The 20629-nt window shown below is 44.7% G+C and overlaps 1 protein-coding gene across 2 annotated transcripts; it reads right to left on the reverse strand.

Annotated features, from left to right (window-relative positions):
- Positions 1–1740: 1740 nt before the first annotated feature.
- On the reverse strand, positions 1741–20628 carry LYAR (Ly1 antibody reactive). 2 transcript variants are annotated; one of them, XM_028492137.2, is made up of 10 exons: positions 20491–20628; positions 15212–15387; positions 13695–13809; positions 10507–10614; positions 10307–10390; positions 8502–8558; positions 6278–6710; positions 5479–5565; positions 2549–2634; positions 1741–2051 (listed from the first exon to the last, which is right to left on the reverse strand). In XM_028492137.2, exons 2-10 carry the CDS (start codon positions 15331–15333, stop codon positions 1917–1919), a joined length of 1227 nt encoding a protein of 408 aa, XP_028347938.1. In that variant the 5' UTR covers positions 15334–15387; positions 20491–20628; the 3' UTR covers positions 1741–1916. The 2 variants fall into 2 exon arrangements, with proteins under 2 accessions (XP_028347938.1, XP_007100885.2); XM_007100823.3 differs by lacking the exon at positions 8502–8558.
- Position 20629: the final 1 nt, after the last annotated feature.

Raw genomic sequence — 20629 nt, forward strand, 5'->3', positions numbered from 1 at the left:
AAAAAAAAAAAAAAAAAAAAAAAAAAATCAACACAAATCCTGAAATACTGTGGTGCCTGTAGTGCCCACAGGCAGCAGCGCTGTAGCCCCACCCCCGTCCCGGGAGGACAACGGTGCTTGCTTCTGCTCCCTGGAGTGCTGGGACAGGGACGTCCTGGACGGGACTCAGGGCTCTGCTTTGTCCCTAACTATGTGTTCTGGGTCAAGCTTCACTTTCCCACTTTTTCCCCCCTTTGCTTCCAAAACGTCTAAAGCCTCTCGTGGCTCAGAAACCGCTCCTGCTAACAGTAGTGATGGCAACCACTGAATGGGTGTCTCTGGGCTTAGGTATGGTGTTGTGAGCTTTACACAAATTAGTCCCTTCACTCACAACCCAAGAGGGACCTTTACTGTTCCACCGTCCAGATGAAAAGAGTGAGGTTCAGAGCAGTTAACTATGAAGGGACCGAGCCAGGGCCTGACTCCAGGCCTGATTCTCAAGCCCGGGTCCTCACTGCTCCTGACACAGTGCCACTGAATCCCGCCATGACACAGCAGCACATCCCCAAATCAGAACAGAACACAGTGCAAGTCCAGGGGGAAAGCTGGCTCATCTGGGACTCAGAGGCTCACAGCTTATCTCCGTCTGCCCTGCTGCCCCCCTGCTCCTGTTAATGCCCCCCCCAATCCTTTTAACACTTGTTCCATGCCCCATTCTTGCTTTCACCTGTAGTAAGAGTCTTAACGATGATAGTTAACACTGGTTAAAGGGGTGATTCTTACCACACACACCAGCTGTGAAGGGACTTGTGGGCAAAACCTACTCAAATATTGGGGCTTCCCTGGTGGCACAGTGGTTGAGAGTCCGCCTGCCGATGCAGGGGACACGGGTTCGTGCCCTGGTCCGGGAAGATCCCACGTGCCGCGGAGCGGCTGGGCCCGTGAGCCATGGCCGCTGGGCCTGCGCGTCCGGAGCCTGTGCTCCGCAACGGGGGAGGCCACAGCAGTGAGAGGCCCATGTACCACCAAAAAACCCCAAAAAAACCCAAAAACCTACTCAAATATCAAAGAGTGGCCTGGCTCTCTTCCTGTACAATAAACTAGGATTTAGGGCTTCCCTGGTGGTGCAGTGGTTGAGAGTCCGCCTGCCAATGTAGGGGACACGGGTTCGTGCCCTGGTCTGGGAAGATCCCACATGCCACGGAGCGGCTGGGCCCGTGAGCCATGGCCTCTGAGCCTGCGCGTCCGGAGCCTGTGCTCCGCAAAGGGAGAGGCCACAACAGTAAGAGGTCCGCGTACCGCAAAAAAAAACCACTAGGATTTAGAGGACCAGTTCTGAAAGCATGTCAATCCAACTGGAGCACCGAATAATGGATTCAGTTTCAAACGAGCTGGTTCCCTACACCTGGTCACAGGCCACACCCCAAAATCTAGTCACCGACAAATCTGCCATCTTTGGCCGAAGATGGACTGGGCCAGAGTGGATAGGCCAAACTGTTACAGAGAAACCCCCTCAAAAGAGCAGAACTTCTGGCTGGGCAAGGATTATGACACACAAAAGACGGTTTTGACTGTTCCTGGATGAAATACTACAATTCACATGTACATTTAAACCACGCAAAAAACTAACCCACAAAACCCTCTAATTGAAAATGTGTAGAAGTGATGTAGTTAAAACAACTGCTTTCTAGTCTGACCAAGTTATTTTTTGACCTGTCACATTTAAAAATATTTTCACTACCACAAATTTAGAACTTGGGACAAGAATATATTTTATTTTCTCATATAAGTTCTACCAAAAATATATTTTTTTCTTAACTTAAAAATACAGCTTTGGAAAGCAAAATTTGAGTTGTTACAATTCATTACATGTTTTACAAACAGTCGTGAAAGGAAGAGATCAACGGAATGGATTCGATTTTTAAATATAAAAATGTTCATTTTAAAAGCTTGACCTTGTCCTTTAATAACTTCAAGGTGGGGTTCTTGCTGATTTTCTTGTTAAAGATGACCAGGAGTTCCTCTTCAGATTTGTGATGTTCATTTGTCACTGCATAATACTGAGCTAAAACCTTCACAAAGAAAAACAACTGTCAAATGGGTGTATTTGTCCTGAAAATTGACCTACAATGTTCTTTCTCTGACCCACAATAAGGCCGACAGTGACAAATGCAAGAACCCAGGTGCTCGTTACACAAGGGTGTCCTGCTCGTGACAATTCATGTAGCTGTACACGTGTGAGCACTTGGCTGCATGTTTCAGACACTGATAAAAAGTTACAATGAGAAAAAAACATTGTTCCGCAATAATCAAAAGATAGCAACATATCTAGAGCAGTAATTTTCATATTTAATGTAGGCACTGTTCTGGCTGAGGAAGTGTGGATGGGGTTTGGCTCCATCCCTTCCCCAAAAGCCCTGAGGGGCTAACAGGAGCAACTTGAAAGTCACTGAGACACACACATACACACTACAGTATTTCAGATTCAGAAAAACAGAACAAAACTGTACATTTTAAAATAAAGAACTGATTCTCCCCAGCTTATATATACCTGGTTCATACTTCATACCTTTTTCCTTAGCTTTTTGATTGTTATTTCGTTGTCTGGGGCCTGTTTCAGAACTGCTTTAATAGTTCCCTTCCAGTTGAATTTACCTACAATATAGAGAATTATATGTAAAACACTGTATTTTGTTGTACCACCAAAAGGGTTAAGAAACCATTTCTGCACCATCTATTTGCTGCTCCCCAGGAATGAAGAAGCCCAGAATGGACAGGATGCCACAGTCCCGTGCTGCAGGCAGACACCCGACCCGTCCAATCACAGTGGCCGAGAAGCGCTGACCACCATCCACAGAACTCATTCTTAGAGTGAGCAGGTTAACTAAGTATCGTTAAGTACCACCATCCTATAAATGCCTATAAAAAGATAGGGCTTGTATCTAATGAACTTAAGATTTACTAAGGATCCACTAAGATCAAGGGGCTGTCTAAGCACAGTAAGCAAGGCAAAGATGAACAAAAGGAGCTGAACCTTGAACCAGGGAGGACAGCCACAAATAATTACTGTCAGCAGGTTAGGACTCATCTAGGGAACCTCTGCTTCTGGGAAGATGAAGACATGTAGGCTGAAGATACATAATGCTAATGAAAGAAATCAAAGATTTAAATACACAGAAAGACATGCTATGTTCATGGCGTAGAAGACGCAACACAGTAAAGTGATCAATTCTCCCCAGATTGATATACAGGTATAATGCAATTCCTATATAAGTCACAGCAAGATTTTTTGCAGATATAGGCAAGATTGTTCTAAATCTTCTAATTTTGAAAAAGAATAAAGCGAGAGGAATAAGCCTACCCAATTTCAAAACTTTGGATATAACTACTCTAGTCAAGAATGTGTGGTGCAGGGACGGATACACAAACCAATGAAACAGAACCCAAACAGAACTACACAAATATGCCCAACGGATCTTTGACAAAGGTGCAAAAGCAATTCACTGAGGGAAAAGACAGTCTTTTCAACAAATGGTGTGGACCAACTGGACACTGATGAGCAAAGAAATGAACCTTGAACCAAGTCTCATACCTCATAAAAATTAACTCAAAATGGATCATGGACTTGGGTGTAAAATCTAAAACTGTAAGACATTTCGGAAAAAAACAGAAAAAAGGCCTTTGGGATTTAGGGCTGGCAAAGAGAGTTCTTAGATGACATCAAAAGTATCATCTCTTAAAGGAAAAACTGATAAATGAGCCTTCATCAAAATCAAAAACTTTTGCTCTACAAAAAGATACTGTTAAGAGGATAAAAAGACAAGCTACAGACTGAAAAAAAACTTGCAAACCACATATCTCACAAAGGACTAGTATTTAGAATATATAAAGAACTCTCAAATCTCAACAGTTAAAAAATAAAATAAAATCAAACAATCCAATTAGAAAATGGGCAAAGAATAAGAACAATTTAATGAAGAGATAGACAAATGGGAAATAAGTACATGAAAAGATAGTCAACGTCTATACAAATTAAAACCACCATGAGCTATTACTACATACCCATTAAAATGGCTAAAATAAAAAATAGTAACACCAAATGTTGGCCAGGGTGTGGGGAAACTGGACCCCTCACGCATTGCTGGTGGGAATATTAAATGGTACAGCCACTCTTAAGAAAGCTGGCAGTTTCTTAAAAAACTAAACATGCAACTACCGTACTAGACAGCCATTGCACTCCTGAACATTTATTCCAGAAAACATGACACGTGTCCACAGGAAAACCTGTACATGAACTTTATTCATAATAACCCTGAACTGGAAATAACCTAGATGTCTGTCAACAGATGAATGGATAACCAAATTGTGGTACATTCACACCAGACCACTGCTCACAATGAAGAGGAATGGATTATTGAGATGTGCAGCCACCTGGATGAATCTCCTGAGAATAATGCTGAGTGAAAAGAGCCAATCTCAAAGGGTTACATACTAAATGATGCCATTTATGTCACATTCTGAAATTATAATATTATAGAAATGGAGAGGTAAACGGAGAGGTAAATGGAGGTAGACGGACAGTGTTGACCTCTGGGGTAAAGGAGGGGGTGGGGCGAGAGGAAAGTGGGTGTGGCTATAAGAGGGCAGCAGGAGGGTCCTCGTGGGGATGGGAATGTTTGTCTCTTGACTGTACGAGGTCAACAGCCCCGTGGAGTTTGGTCCTACAGCTGTGTAAGATATCAGCCTCGGAGGAAATGGGGTAAAGGCTACAGAAGGATCTGTAAGTCTGTATTATTTCTTACAACTGCACGTGAATCTACAGTTATCTCAAAACTGAAAATTTAACTTAAAAAAAAAAGCAAGAGAATCTTCACATAATCAAAGTTACGAGCTAAGAAACCTAACCCAACTTGGGCAGTTACTGAAGTTCTGTGAATAAAGTCTTGATTCCCATCGAGTCCTCGGGCCTGTTGACTGGCAGGACCCTAGGGAGTGCTCTAGGCCTGAGCAGTCGGAACAGCTCTGCGGAGGGGGCAGCATTTAAGAGGAACCTTGGAGCTGACAAGTGCACACTCTGGCTGAGGGACGGGGTGGCCGTGTGGCTCCGAGTGTGGGGACAGCAGGGACAGACCCAGAGACGGGAGGAGGAACAGCCAAGCCCGGCTGGACCTCAGGGTACTTCTAGGAGAGGATGAGAGGCAGGGACAAGGAAGCAGGGAGAGTGAACAGGGCCTCAGAACCAGGGTTTATTTTAAGCTCCAAAGGTAACACATGCTTCCAATCCAGACAGCTTTACATTCCATCCTCAAAGCTGGACAGACCCTGTAAGACCAACTCACACAGCTCTCACTCATTACTTAGCAGTCACACCCTAGAGAACGGATTTTGCTTCAAGTTCTTCCACGTGCCTCCGGAGGGCACGACCATCAGATGGGCCCAGCTCTCCTCCTCCTCCCCCAGCCTAAAGAGGGCAGAGCTTCCAAATGATGGCAGCCATACCTTTTGTAGGAGCCTCATGGTTTTCCGGTTCTCCATCCTCAGAATGTCCCGGGAGCTTAATCTTTTTCTTCTTAGAATCTCCTTCAACTAAGTAATTAGAAAGATTTAAAAAAATATTTCCCATTTATACTAGCAGCTACCATTTAATGAGAGGCCTACATGGCCAGGCCCCTCACATCCATCACCCTGCTCATTCGCCAAGCACCCCAGCCCCGTGGGGTTTCTCCTCCAAGGCAGATGACAAAATGGGCAGTTGCGAGGTGATGGCACCTGCCCTGACTAAGCCCAGGACGGCCTGATCCCAAACCTTATGCTCTTTGCCTTACGTGGTTCAAAAGGCAAGGTCTAACAGATTTTAGACATCCCAAACTCACAGCTTAAAAAGTATTTAACAAACCCTGGGGGGCTTCCCTGGTGGCGCAGTGATTAAGAATTCGCCTGCCAAAGCAGGGGACACGGGTTCGAGCACTGGTCCGGGAAGATCCCACATGCCGTGGAGCAGCTAAGCCCGTGCTCCACAACTACTGAGCCTGCGCTCTAGAGCCTGTGAGCCACAACTGCTGAAGCCCGAGCACCTAGAGCCCGTGCTCCGCAAAAAGAGAAGCCATCGCAATGAGAAGCTCGTGCACCACAACGAAGAGGAGCCCCCGCTCGCCGCAACTAGAGGAAGCCGGCACGCAGCAACGAAGACCGAACGCAGCCAAAGATAAACAAAAAAAATAAATAAATAAATTTATAAAAAAAACAAGAAACAAAACGAAACAAAAAACAAACCCTGGAGCATAAGCTAGCCACAAACCTTCCGAGTGCTTCTGCTTTCTTTTCCCTAGTCTGGTTTCTGTCTCCCTTTCCCGCTCCACGTCTCCATCCACCACTCCGTCCTGGGTGCACTCAGCCTTGCTCCTCTTCCTCTGGCTCTTCTTCCCTGCAGAGCCGGCGGCCTCGAAGACGGCCACCCCTGCAGCCTCCTGCTCGGCTTCCTGTCCTGCTTTGAGCTTCTTAGGCTTCTGACTCTTTGAATTCTCTTGGTGGTTTTCTAATTTTAGTTCTTTCTTTTCCTTTTTTCTCTTCTTCTGCCGTTCTTCCTTCCTTTCTCTCTTATTCTTCTTCGTCTCTGCTGGCTCTTCCACGCTGTCATTTGCTTTGGAGGACGCGACCTTGGCGTTGTTCTCTGCACACGGTTTGGCCACTTGCTCCAGCGCCTGCTGATCTTGCCCCTTACTGACTGGTTCCTTATTATTAAGCAAAACCGAGAAACACATAAATACTCATTCCAGACACATATCATCTCATGTATCTACTGAATAAATTCTTCGAAGGAAATTGTTATTACTTACCATTTTACAACTGTGACCCCCCCCCCAAAAATAGTTAACATGTGGCAGTAAATATACAAAAGTGGAAAAAACTACCCCCAGCCCACATTCCTCTCTGCACTTAACATTTTCATTCCACTGGAAAAGTGAAGAATCCGTATGTCACGTAAAAGCCAGAATAAATTCTTCGAGGAAATTGTTATTACTTTACCATTTTACAACTGTGCCCCCCCCCCCAAAAATAGTTAACATGTGGCAGTAAATATACAAAAGTGGAAAAAACTACCCCCAGCCCACATTCCTCTCTGCACTTAACATTTTCATTCCACTGGAAAAGTGAAGAATCCGTATGTCACGTAAAAGCCAGACCTTTAATTCTGGCTCACTATTTGCCTTTTAGGTAGAAGATGAGCATGCAGGTGTGGCAGAAACCACCAGATTTATGCATCTGCAAACCTGGGTTCAAGTTCCAGCTCTGTTCATCACTAGCCAGGTAACTCAGGGCAAGTTATTTATCTGCTCCAAACCTATTTCCTCATCTGTGAAAAGAAAGCTGGTGATATCTACCTGATACAGTTCATGTACAAATAAAATGAGAAAAGGGATGCTCAATAAAGCAGCCAGATGTATGGGACGAGTTCTGTAAATTACTGATTACTAGACAGAGGTGCTGTTATGATCATCAGTGTTTAGACGGATGGTTACCCTTAGCGGACAGTCAGGGACACCTGGACAGAGTATAAAGTGGCGAGTAAGGAACCATGGAAATGTGAGCGGGAATAAGATAAACTTCCCATTTACTGCACCACCTTATTCAAACAAGCACACAGATTGTTTTAAAAAATGACTTCAGCAAAGCCAGCCCCAGTGCCTGCTGTCCTCTGACTATAAATATGCTGCAGTCTCTAGGCCTGCCCTTTCTCAAGAGAGGATGTGGAGCAATTCACTGAACTGCTCGGGGAGCCCTGATGCATCTGGAGGGACACGGCCGAGGTCAGTGCTGGCGGCTCCGGGGCTGCTGCAGGTGTGGTGGACAGTCCGAGGCCAGGGCCCACGTTCCATCTCTGTTAGTTACCGGCCAGGTGACTGGCACAAGTCACCGCGGTCCTCCTCCTTTGAGAGGAGAGGTCACAAGGGGGGAATGCTGCCCCCAAGCTGGACCAAATGAAGGACTGGCTTTCACTGACAAACAAGAACTCTACTGAGCTCCCGCCTCAGGCAACCCTTAATGCCCAGCCCTCGGCTCAAAGAGTAGCATTTAGGATATTAATACTAAAGATTAGGGCTTCCCTGGTGGCGCAGTGGTTGAGAGTCCGCCTGCCGATGCAGGGGACGCGGGTTCGTGCCCCGGTCTGGGAAGATCCCACATGCCGCGGAGCGGCTGGGCCCGTGAGCCATGGCCGCCGAGCCTGCGCGTCCGGAGCCTGTGCTCCGCAACCGGAGAGGCCACAACAGTGAGAGGCCCGTGTACCGCAAAAACAAAAAAAAACAAAAAAAAACTAAAGATTAAACTAAATAGTTGGAGTTTTCTCAGCAGCAGTTCAGAGAAGTCAAGTCGTCCATGTACATGCGGGGGAGGCAGGGGATGAGTTCAGAAAGGATCTCAGGAGGAAGAGGGACACCCTCTCCTACAAGCTCCTTCCTAGGGTACAGTGTGTAGTGAGCATGATCACACCAGGGTCTGAGCGCCGCAGCCCCGAGACTGACCCGTTCAGCTAAGTCTCCAGCTGCTGCCTCGCCTCCACTTCCAAACCAATGTCCCAGCTGCTGGAAGAAGGTGGAGAGAGGGAGGGGAGAGAGCGAGAAAAGGAAGGAGGAAGGGAGACACACATTCACCCGCCCAGCAGCCACTCAATAAATAAGTGAACAAATTCACTCCCCATCTATTTCCTACTTCATTCCAGGCTCTCCTCCAGCGTGGTCCCCTCAGGGACGACTTCACCGACTCTCTCCTGACAGAGCACCCTCCTTTACTCTCTGCCCCGTCTCCTGCCTCCCATTGCTTCCTGGCCCGTATCACCACCTGATACCATAGCATCAACCCTTATATGCAGCTGTCTGTCTCCCCCACTAGAATACAGCTCTGGAGGGCAGGACTTGGGCCTGAGGATGGCTGTGTCCACAGTGACCAGGTGCGATGCACACCAGGGTACAGAGAGTGTTGCAGCTGAGAAGAATATAAAGCCTCCAGCCCAACACCTCCGGGGCCTCTGAACTGTTTGCACCACAATCTCTAGGCACGTGCTGGGACATTTACTGCACAAAGGCAATGCAATAACAAGCCTCGTTTTACAGAGCTCAGAGTTTACCACGAGCTGCTTACTGGTTATTTTATTTAATTCTTAGTATGTTCACAGCTTTAAAAAGGAAAGTGGAAAACACTTTTTTTTTGAACTCTGGAGTTTAAGTAATTTTAAACTTTTGATTCTTAGTTAAAATGTAAATAACCTTTAAAAAGCAGGTGCCACATAACTGCCAATTAAATGGTTATAAGGTTTCAAAGGCCTAGTTTGTATGTTTAGAGACAAATGCTAGATATACTGCCAAGAGAAAGTTTCATTTTTATCCCAATTTGTGGCCCAAACTATTCTCTCTACCTAAAAAAGCAAATCTGGGCTTCCCTGGAGGCGCAGGGGTTGAGAGTCTGCCTGCCGATCAAACACTAACAATATGTCTTCAGATGGGACTTAAGCTCCAAGCAGGAGCTAAGTGCAACTGAATTAATGAGAAAAATGTTTAACAATGTAACCAAGAATGTGCCTACAAGAAATCAAAGTAAGACTCTCTGCATGTGTATTCCACATCTGGGGCCTCTCTGATCAAACCATTTTGACTGAAGGTGGTTGACTCATTTACTCCATCGACTTCTCCGTCCAGCAGAAGGAAGGAGACCAGCACTTACCAAGCGCCCCCTACCTGCTGGGCATGAGCTGGGATGCCTGTATACCCTCATTTGCCTTCCGTGACCCCTCACCCCACACCTAAAAGAACACCTAGTCACCCTCTCTGTCCCCACCCTGTTTATTTTTCTTGGTGGCACTATCACACCTGAGATATTTTCTATTTTTTGTTTGGGGCCTGACACACATCAGGTACCCGGTAAGTACTGAGTATAAATACCCACTTTTATTTAAGATAAGGAAACTTAGGCTCAGAGAGGTTAAACAACACGCTCAAGATCAAATGCTTGGCAAACAGCACAGCAGGGATTCAAACCAGGTCTGTCAGAAACCCGAAGGTCCTGTTCTTTCTAACACTTCCCGCTGCCTGATTTCTAAGCGGATCAATTCATGTTAGCTGGTACCATTATCAAACATTGGGGTTAAATACCTTTCTCTGCACAATAAGGAAATCTTCTCTGCAGTGCACTGTTTATTCCTTCCCATTAATGAAGGCACAGAGGGGCTCTCTGAAAAAGAAGGCTGCCTTGACCTCCAAAAATAAGACATTCCCATTTCATTATTACCAATCATTTTTGCCACACTGCAAGTCTAGAATGAGATCTGACTTACACTGCTGGAAGCTTCAGAAAAGATATTCCACACCTGCTCCAGGATGGATTCATTATGAACTTTTAAACTGTTCTTCATCCAATTCTGTATGGAAAAAAAAAGAAAAAAACCCACTTATCCCATATTTCGACAGGTATACATAAGCTGTCACCAATAGGCCCATATCCCTTCAATTCAAGGAAGTCATACCAAATACATACCTGAAATTTCACCCTTTTCCTGGGAACGTTGTCAAAACCACTAATTTGCCCTAAAAGTTCCCTCACTTTGGGGCCGACATTGGGTCTTTTTATTAATTCATTAATTTTCTACAAAAAAGGAAGATAAAACAAAAACAATAAATGACAGATGAGTTTCATGAAAGTCAAACTAGAGGGTTCACACTTCACGTACAGATTTTGTATTAATGTCTATGTTTACAAATTCAACATAGTACTGAAAGTCCAGAGCAATTAGGCAAGAAATAAAAAGCATCCACATTGGAAAGAAGAAGTAAAATAATCTCTGCAGATAACATAGTCTTATATGGTGCAGACCCAAAAGATTCCACAAAAAGAATCTTCAGGACCAATTAACAAGTTCAGCAGTTACAGGATACAAAATCAACACTCAGAAATCAAGTTGCATTTATATACACTAACAGTAAACAAATCGAAAAAGAAATTAAAACAATTCCATTTATAATACCATCAAAACGAACAAAATGCTTAGGAACAAACTTAACCAACCAAGGGGGTGAAAGACATATACTGAAAACTACAAAACACTGCTGAGAGAAATTAAAGATACAAATGAATGGAAAGATATCCCATGTCCATGAATTGAATACAATATTATTAAGATGTCAGTACTACCCAAAGAGAGCTACAGATTCAAATGTAATCCCTATCAAAAAATGAAAAAGTTTTGGAGATAGATGGTGGTGATGGTTGCACAACATTGTGCATGTACTTAGTTGTATATACTTTAAAATGGTAAACTATATGTCATGTATAATCTATCACAATTTTTAAAAACTGAAAGAAAAAAATAGAAACAAACCAAAAGTGATCAAAAGAATAAGACAAAAATGGATATTCTAGGGACTAGGGAATAAATTTAAGATCAAGACAACAATATTAAAATCTAACAAACAAACATGACATAGCAAGAACAGAGATGAAAAATAAATAAGTGATCTAGAGAAAGGGCTTATGGCAATCACAGTGAAGGCAGAGGAAAAAGGTAATTATTAAAGTTAGGGAGATGGCAATACATAAGAAAGATGGTAACTTATGAGCCAACAAATAAAGACAAATAATGCAGCTAAACAAATATAGTGCAGGAAAGGGTCCCTGCATTAGGGAAGAACTGCAGCTACATATAAACAGACCAGAAAAAAACTGATACAGGATACAAAGAGGATAAGGCACCCAGGCAGAAAAACAAATCAAGAAAGCATGAACAAGGAAGAAGTCAGGCTAGCTCAGCACTGGCCAGAGCCGCGTGCTGAACCAGAGGAGAAGTGTACCGGCGACCAAGTTTGGAGGAAAACACTGAGATCCATGCCAAATAGGGTATTTCTCCCTGACCCACTATCCACTCTCCGTGTGTAAGCACAGAGACATCTGGAAGGATGCTCGGTGAACATTAACACTGATGGGATTCCAAAATTCAATCTTTAAAGATGGAGAGTTTAAGGATTTAAGGAAAAGAATAAATACCCAAATCCATGTCTGCTGGACAGGTAGCAGCAGGACCCATGAACTCTCCCAGCAGACCACGTTCGGTCTTACGTGTCTGCTAACGATGCCAGCTAGGGAGCTAGAGAGGACTCAGATGGGGAGTGGACCGGTGCACCAGGACAGAATCCGGAACAAAGTCCTCGGATCTCTAATACAGCGGCACGGATGCTGAAGCCTGACAGTTTAGAACAAGGGTGGGCAAACCTTTTCTGAAAAGATTTGAGGCTTTGCAGACCATTCAGTTTCTGTCCTAACTACTCAGTGCAGTCCTTGTAGCACTAAAGCAACCATAGACAATGTGTAAACAAATGGGTATGGCTGGGTGCCAATAAAACTTTACAAAGAGGCGGTGGGCCGGATCTGACCTGTGGGCTGTAGTTTGCTGACCTCTGCTCTAGAGGATTTCATTCAAGATGTGATGTCAACAGACAAGAACTCACACACGAGGTAACTCTAGCTCAGGGGCCTAGGAATGTCATCTGGTACTCAGGGAGAGCAGACATACGGCCCCAAAGTATGGCTGATGGCCGCCAGCCCAAATATCTCAGTTAAGATGAGGGGTCTCACTAGCTTCTCAATCTGCACTGGCAGACTTTGTTAGTCCTTCGTGAACCGATTTTCCCTCCCAGGAGTTTTCTAACTCAGTAAGCTAATCAATATCAGAAAATTCACATTTAAACTCTGCCATCAAAGAGAGTAACTATTTATCTGATTTCCAGGAAAATACAGAGTTTCCACACAGCTGACATTTGTCTTTTCATTCTCCTACCTTCCTTTCTGAATCTCTCCTCCTGCTACTATTCTGTAAATGGTGAATAACATACTGGAAGTTATAACTCAGTAAACTAGGGATTTTGTTGCTTTTGCCACTTTTATAATGTATGCTTTCATTTTATTTTAGAAGTAGAAAATTCCTCACATTTATGAAAATGTCTCTGTTTTGCCCGACTCTGATGACAGACATCACAGCTTAACATAGTTTGAGTTATAAAAGTTGCATCATCACTAGATGCAGATACAGATTAGAAAGCTTCCGTTCGGTTTCGTACGAGGGAAAGTCAGTGAGAATTTGGAAATATTTTTGCAAGAAATCTGCAAAACGTGTAGATTAAAGACAAAATACACTGCAGTTGCACTGAAAGAGAAATAAAGAGCTCTATCCTAAGATGTGATGTTTCTGGGTCTTGCCTGCACGGATGATACATTTATTCTTGGTTTCTTAGGTGTCCCACGAAAGTAGAAGATGTCAGATGAAGCTTCTTGATGAATTAGAAAGATCTTACAGGGCTTCCCTGGTGGCGCAGTGGTTAAGAATCCGCCCGCCAATGCAGGGGACACGGGTTCGAGCCCTGGTCTGGGAAGATCCCACATGCCGCAGAGCAACTAAGCCCATGAGCCACAACTACTGAGCCCACGCACCTAGAGTCCATGCTCTGCAACAAGAGAAGCCACCGCAATGAGAAGTCTGCACACCACAATGAAGAGTAGCCCCCTCTCTCCGCAACTAGAAGAAGCCCGCGTGCAGCAACAAAGACCCAATGCAGCCAAAAATAAATAAAAATAAATAAATTTAAAAAAAAAACAAACAGTTGAAGTCTTAAAAAAAAAGAGAGAGAGAAACAGTCCAAGTAAAATAATAATTAAAAAAAAAAGAAAGACCTTACCTGAATCCATGCCTGCTGTTTAACATCACCTTTGTGGGTTTTACCTTCATACCCTTTGCCACCATACTTCTGATCTTCGCTTATGCATTTCACATGGTTTTTATAGTCGTCACCCCTTAAAGTGAGGAAGTTCCACCATTAGATTGATTCCCAAATTGGAGTCTCTGTCTAAAGCTAGCACGCTGCCCCAGCCTTCTGCCGTCCACACTTATATTCACATCTGTGCTCTGCACAGCCATCCCACCTCTTTCACTTACTATACTGGTAACCTCCTGGTCACATCACATTTTCCTTCTTCCCAACTGTTCAAAACCCACCACCAAACTTTCCACCCATTTTTATATACAAAAGTCTTAAAATCAAATTGATAGGCAGCATTTATTTTTTTTAGTCATATGTGAATATATACTAAATAAAAAAGCAAAGAACTCTCTGCAACAGGGTGGCTTTATCTTAAATTACAAAACCTGTAGGACTTCCTGGTAATATAGTAGGCAATCAATAATCAGTTGTAGACTAAGTTAAAAGGTGGTGTAAAATGGTGGTTATCAGGTCACAAAAAAAGATCTCGGAGTCTTGGAAAAAAAGGAAACTCGATTTTGTCTCAAACGATCTTTCTGAAGCTCTATGGGGTCCTCAGGGAAATGTTGGGACCAGGTTGAGGGCAAAGTCCCCTAAGGAGAAACCACCCAATTTTCACCTGTTCTATATATCCTTCCTCCTAGGATTAGGTATGAATGAAGACTTTAGCAGTTTCCAAACTTTTTTTTTTTTTCTTTTTTAAAATATCACTGCTTTAGAAAGAAATTAAAAGGGACTATCAGCAAATATCCCCCATATGCCATATAGGCCATTAGGGCAGATGCACCAAAAATGACCTTTTTACCTGAACCCTCTGAAGCTGAAGGGAATCAGTATGAGGCTGAGGTTGGCCAACTGCAAATGTCCCTCCCGAAGAAACAGTGGACGAGCAAGATCTGTCCTGGCCCCTCCCCTCAGTCCTCCCCTTTCCAGAGACGCTCTCAGTGGAAGCACCTGAGACACGGGGGGCCAGAAGCTTCAGTGCCACCATCACCGCCGATTTTCTAGGGAGGGCCGAGCCTCTTCTCCCAGATAGCTCCTCCACTGAGAATTAATAAATTCATTTTCTGGTCTATAAATCCATTTCTCCACTGTAATCAGCACACCACACCCCTGAAACCCTACTCCACGTGGTCACCTCACGTGGGTCTGGTAACGGTGCCAAGCACACAACAGCATGTGTCACAGACTGATCAGATTATGACCAAACCCATAATTCCCTTTCCCTGAGTCTTCTCTTTAAATCACCCTTAAAAGGCAAATGGTCTTGTAAGGCACTTTAAATTTTTTTTTTTCTTAATTTCTTTTCTCAAATTTGCCTCTTGCTTATTCTTTTTTTTTTTTTTTTTTTTTTTTTTTACTGCTTTGTGGGACCAGGGGTTCCATAATTGGTCTGGACCTTTACTATGGAACTACCTGAATTCTGTGGAACTTACCAGAAGTCTTTACCGCAGTCAATGCAGGAAAGACATTCACAGTTTCTGCAAAGAGCCACATGCTTTTCTACTTGTATTTTCTTCACTGATTCACCACATGCATTGCATGTAAAAAATACCATTTTTAGCTAAATGATTAAATATTTTTTTATCCAAGACAGGTTTTAAGTCTTATCCTAAAAAAAATCAAAAAGGAAAAAAGATAATTATCATTGTAGTCTGAAACTTCTTTTCCAAATATATGATTCAGACAGCTAGCTTTTCACATGAAAACAACAACACAACAGAATCAAAGTTGATTAGCAATCTACATAAACTTCTACCACCACAAAAGTAAAATTATAATCAACAATAATAATATGGCTAACATTTGTTGAGTGCTTACCATGTGCTGGGCTCTATTCTAAGAGCTTTATGCTAATGAACTTATTTAATCCTCACAGCAACCCTATGAGGTAAGGACTATTACTGTTCACATTTTACATGAGGTATTGGGACTCAGAGAGATTAAGTAATTTGCCCAAGGTCACACAGTAGCAGAACCACCATTTAAGCTTCACAGGCTGTCTCTAGAGATGAAGAGTTTTGGGGGCGTTAAAATATCCTACCTTTCCCAATAACTTAAAGTGCATACATGCGTTCTCTTTCTCTCTAATGCCTCTAGGTATGCGCTGCAAATTATTTCAAGTCCCCAAATACAATAAGAACACAGCAAAAGGGGAACTGAGGAAGGTTTAGAAAGTGGAGAAGAGGCCTAAAAATAATTTCTATAAGCACAAAAAGCACTCATATAGGCATAACTATGTACCCACCAGATGTTAAAAATGAGGGCGTGCCTCTCAGTTTTAATGGACAGGAGTAGGTGTGGCTCCCTGTCAGATCAATAAGAAAGAAATGGGACCATATTCAGGTGTCCCAATGCTGGGTGCTGCATTACTTGGAGGGTGTTCCCAAACCCACGTGTCCCGAGCACTGCCCCATGATTAAGTGGGTCCACACCTACACATAACTACCATTTAAAAAGTTCATGGAGATGCTATTGTGCTCAACAAAACACGATTTCACCTAAAAGTGTGACAGAAGTCATAGTAACTTTCCAGGGTTATATAATTTTTTATCACTAGATTCTAAGAGTATTGTCATTTTACATTACAAATAAGTTTCACAGCAAAAATACTGAGAACAATTGTTTAACCCAGCACTTTCTTCCTCATGGTGAAGGTAAGGATCAAGTAAACTGATACAATTCGTTTCAGGATAAGACTTCATTAGAGAATCCTTCAGCACAAATGAGTGACTCCTGGGTCATGGAAAATTCTCATGTATGAAATCACTGTCTCTCCTCCACTCCCACGTTCTGAGTCACTGCTGGAGAGGACATACCTAAGCAAGGATCAGGGCTATTCCCATCCATTCAACCCTGAATGGAAATGTACATGCTGGCTGCAACTCCAGGGTTTACAGAGGCCCAGCTGGTCTCTCTTGGGGGTCTCTTGCCCCGCAGAGCACTGTTGGATGTCAGTTTGCCTGATGTGCTACACACAAAACGTGGGTCCCTGACCCCAGGACCCCTTCCTCAGCTCACCATCAGGGTTACATGTGGTCAGCTACAGCCTAGCAGAGAATCCAGAGGAAAACAAACCTGACTGCTCTGGAATGCGCACCAACAAAGACCATCTTCTCACCTGATTACGGTAAAGACATGTGAAACAGTCACAAGTCCTGGGGGGCTGGCATCACTTGGACTATGACCTATTCCCCCGAAGCCAGCATTCTGTACCCAGCAGAAGGATGATAGATTACTGGCAGGCAACAGAGCAGCCACCCTGCCTCACAAGGAGAACAAGGCCAGAACAAAAGCCAACACCACACTGTCAAATAAATAGTCTCTAGCGGCTCTTTGGTCTAAGAATGAGAGTAAACCATTAATTAATCACCAAGAAATGGACTGTCACTGTACACACAAGGTAGAAGCAGTTGCGATCAGCCAAATTATCTGCTGGAAAATTTTAAAGTACTTTCATAATGAGATTCAACAATGAAAAAAATACCCCCTCAAACCGAAGCTATGGACTGGAGCTTTCCAACCTTCATTTTTGAGGTCTGTTCTGTATCTTAATCAAGGGGGAGAGGGGAGGGGAGGAGGCTTAGGCAAGCTTTGAGATCCAGTTGGGAGGTGCAGACTGCAGTGGAAGGTCAGGAATTAAAGGCCTGAAGAGGACCGCTGGAGACAAAATGTATCGACTCAAAGAAGCCAGTGATGTTGACAAAAAAGATGCTCGGAATATCTGTGTAAAACATGTTTTACCTCTGGGGATTAACCATACACAGTGTAAACATCAGTTCAGGAGAGGATTAGAATTTGGTCACATGTCCGTCGGAAAAATAACCCTCCAAACGTTTTCATTTGGTCTTTTGTGGCATATGTTCACATTTAGAAATTTGTTGTGATTCTTTAAAAGGTAGAATGGGTAGCTTGCACAGTAAGCCAGAACTCAGTCTCACAGTGCCTCTGGATTTTTAGAGCCATCACTGCATTTTTAGAGTTGATGAGCAATGCGGGCAGTGTGGCCACCTGCTTGCTAAGGAGATAAGGTCTGTAAGGAGTTTACCCCTTTCTTTTATGCAGTAAACACTTGCCAGTGTACCTGTGTGGGGAGAGGAGGGAGGGGCTGCACAACAGCAAGCTCAAAATCACCCTAACAGCACAGCCTGCCTAGCAAGTCTGAGTGCAGGGCTGACAATTTCAGAAGTGCAAATGCTACAAACTTACAAAAAGACACCCTGTGAAAATTCAGCTCCTCTAATTGAAGACAGCACTGCACTTCCTGAAACAAAAGACTCAACTCATTCAAACTTCACAAGACTAAATAAATGTGGAAGAAATTTAAATAATTAAACTTTCAAATGATGTTTTTGGTAAACTTGTAACATTTGTAGCTCAGAGGTTAGAAAAGCTTAAAACATGGCATTAAGACTTTTAGGACACCTGTCTACTGGGTTCAGGTGCCATATATGTCATGACTGTCCATTTCAAGGAAACCTAAGTCTTTAGCCTAAAGCCAGGCCACACTGGGCAAGGAGACCACCCTTGTCACAGCAGAGTATGACGGGTATTGGACAGTAGCGCTCAGTTGATGGGCAACAGACAGCATCAGTATGGGGCCGGGAACTTGTGAAGCAATCCAGACACCTCAGTCTCCTCTTATCAAGACGGTGGCCGAGTTCTGTTGACCTGGGCCTGGAGTCAGGGCCAGAGGATCTGAGCTGGAGCCCGCATCTGCCAAGTGAAAACTAAATGACCTTGAGGTACCTAAACTTTGCAGATTCTGATTATCTGTAAAATGGGTCTATTATCTATCGTAGAGCACTGTGTGGAAAGTTAAATAAGATACCAGATGTCAGCGATGGATCCTTACCCAATGGTATAATTTCTTGTGATCTATTAATCTGCACATCAGTGACATGGCTCCCAGTCCCCTCCAAACACATGCTTCTTTTATTATTATTATTATTATTATTATTTTTTGCGGTGCGCGGGCCTCTCACTGTTGTCGCCTCTCCCGTTGTGGAGCACAGGTTCCGGATGCACAGGCTCAACGGCCATGGCTCAAGGGCCCAGCCGCTCCGCGGCATGTGGGATCTTCCCGGACCGGGGCACGAACCCGTGTCCCCTGCATCGGCTGGCGGACTCTCAACCACTGCGCCACCGGGGAAGCCCCACATGCTTCTTTAAATGTGACCCTCAGTCCACCCATCCATCTTCATAAACTCTCTCTAGTCTCCTATGGCTCCCCACCCCATGGGTGCCCACGCTACTACCCTGTTCCCTGATGACATGAACTCAGGTTTGTTCTGGGATTGTATTTGGAGTGATTTTTTACCTTCCTCCCTACACATTTTTGTATTGTTTATTAAAAAAAAAAACAAAAAACTATTCTTAAAACATTCCTTCGCATACACAAACAGACCTAAAACCCCATTGCCACCATCACACACGGAAACAGCCCACCTGAGGGGCCAAGCTATCAACAGCCCCCAGTGAGCTCTGTGGCCTTGAGCACTCTACCCTCAGAACTTAAATTCTCCCATCTGTGAAACAATGCATCAGGTCAACTAGGCCAGCCCTGAGCCCCTTGGCGGGGTGGCAGAGAGGAGAGAGAATTCGAAGAAACGAAGGGTATGGTGAAAGGGAAGCACAGACAAGTACAAACTGTCCACCATCACACCTAAACCTCTGAATGTGGGGTGATGAGGGTCTGGATGTGCACTCAGGGAGGACCTCCCCCTTGCCCTGCAAAAACTCTAGGAGGCAGGTACACCCATCTCCACTGGACAGATGAGGCAGCTGAGGCTGGGAGAAGCTGAGCCGTGTCCCTCTGCCTCCTAGTTCCAGTCTCACACCCTCCCCACACACTACATCACCAGCACGGGTTTAAACACTGGTGTAATAACTATCTGTGCAAGCCTACCTGTACGGGTTTAAACACTGGTGTAATAACTATCTCTGCAAGCCTACTTGTCAGGCACTATGCTAGGCACTGGTGGGGAAGGCTGGGGGCGCTCTTTGAATAAGTCCCAGATGGGCCCTCTGCAGGAAGGCAGCCTTGCACGCACTCACACCCCACCTCATGCCCCTAATCTCTCCTCAGAGGCAGGAGCTGCAGAAAATCCTGACATTTATCAAACATCTACTATGTGCCAAGCCCTATCATAGGCGGTTAACACGTTTGGGCTCATGTAATCCTTACAAGAATCCTGAGTTAGATTCTATATTATTCCCTTTTGACAGACCAGGCACGAAGTGGTTCAGTAACCTGCGGCAGGTCACACATCCAGTTAGTGGCAAACCTGGATTCACACGCAGCAATTCTGGCCCAAAGTCCCGCGCTCTCAACCACTATGCTCTAAGGCCTCCTCCTTTGGGACCCAGCTCCCCAAGACTCAGAGAAGACAAGCGCCTCGTCCCCAACATGCCGCAAGCCTTGCAGCCCAGTCCAGCGGTGACCAACCATCCTGGCTGCAACCCCCTCCGTCGGTTCCCGGCACGAGGACCTTTCCATTTTAAAACCCGGAGGTATTGGTCATCCCAAGTCCGGGATTCCTTCCACTTCCCCAGAGTACGAATGGGACCTGAATGCATTTCCTCCTTCCATGCGTATAAGCCAAAGGAGAGACTCTCTAACGGTGGAAACGCAGGCATCGGTCACAGCGCGTCCCCCGCCCCACTCTCTGAGCCCCAGCCTCCCAGGTCGGACCTCTGGGCCACCGCCCCTCACCTCTCAGCCAGCGCCCGCCAACGGTTTCAACCGGCCGCGAGGAGCACGTGGAATCGCCACCGCCCGCCCAGCGGAGCCGCCACCTCCCTCAAGTGCCTCCCCTAGCAAAATTCGCTTCTGCACCTCCACGCGCGCCTGC

Source organism: Physeter macrocephalus, chromosome 7 (assembly GCF_002837175.3).
Source record: "Physeter macrocephalus isolate SW-GA chromosome 7, ASM283717v5, whole genome shotgun sequence".
Lineage (NCBI taxonomy): Eukaryota > Metazoa > Chordata > Mammalia > Artiodactyla > Physeteridae > Physeter > Physeter macrocephalus.

Excerpts from the sequence above, each read along its gene's own strand:
- LYAR (XM_028492137.2), bottom strand. The coding sequence starts at position 15,333 with ATGGTATTTTTTACATGCAATGCATGTGGTGAATCAGTGAAGAAAATA. Across the intron at positions 8,559-10,306 it reads TTTCTGAAGCTTCCAGCAGT|CTGGGACATTGGTTTGGAAG; the intron begins GTAAGTCAGATC and ends TTCTTCCAGCAG. Across the intron at positions 2,052-2,548 it reads TCAAAAAGCTAAGGAAAAAG|GTTTTAGCTCAGTATTATGC; the intron begins GTATGAAGTATG and ends TTCTTTGTGAAG.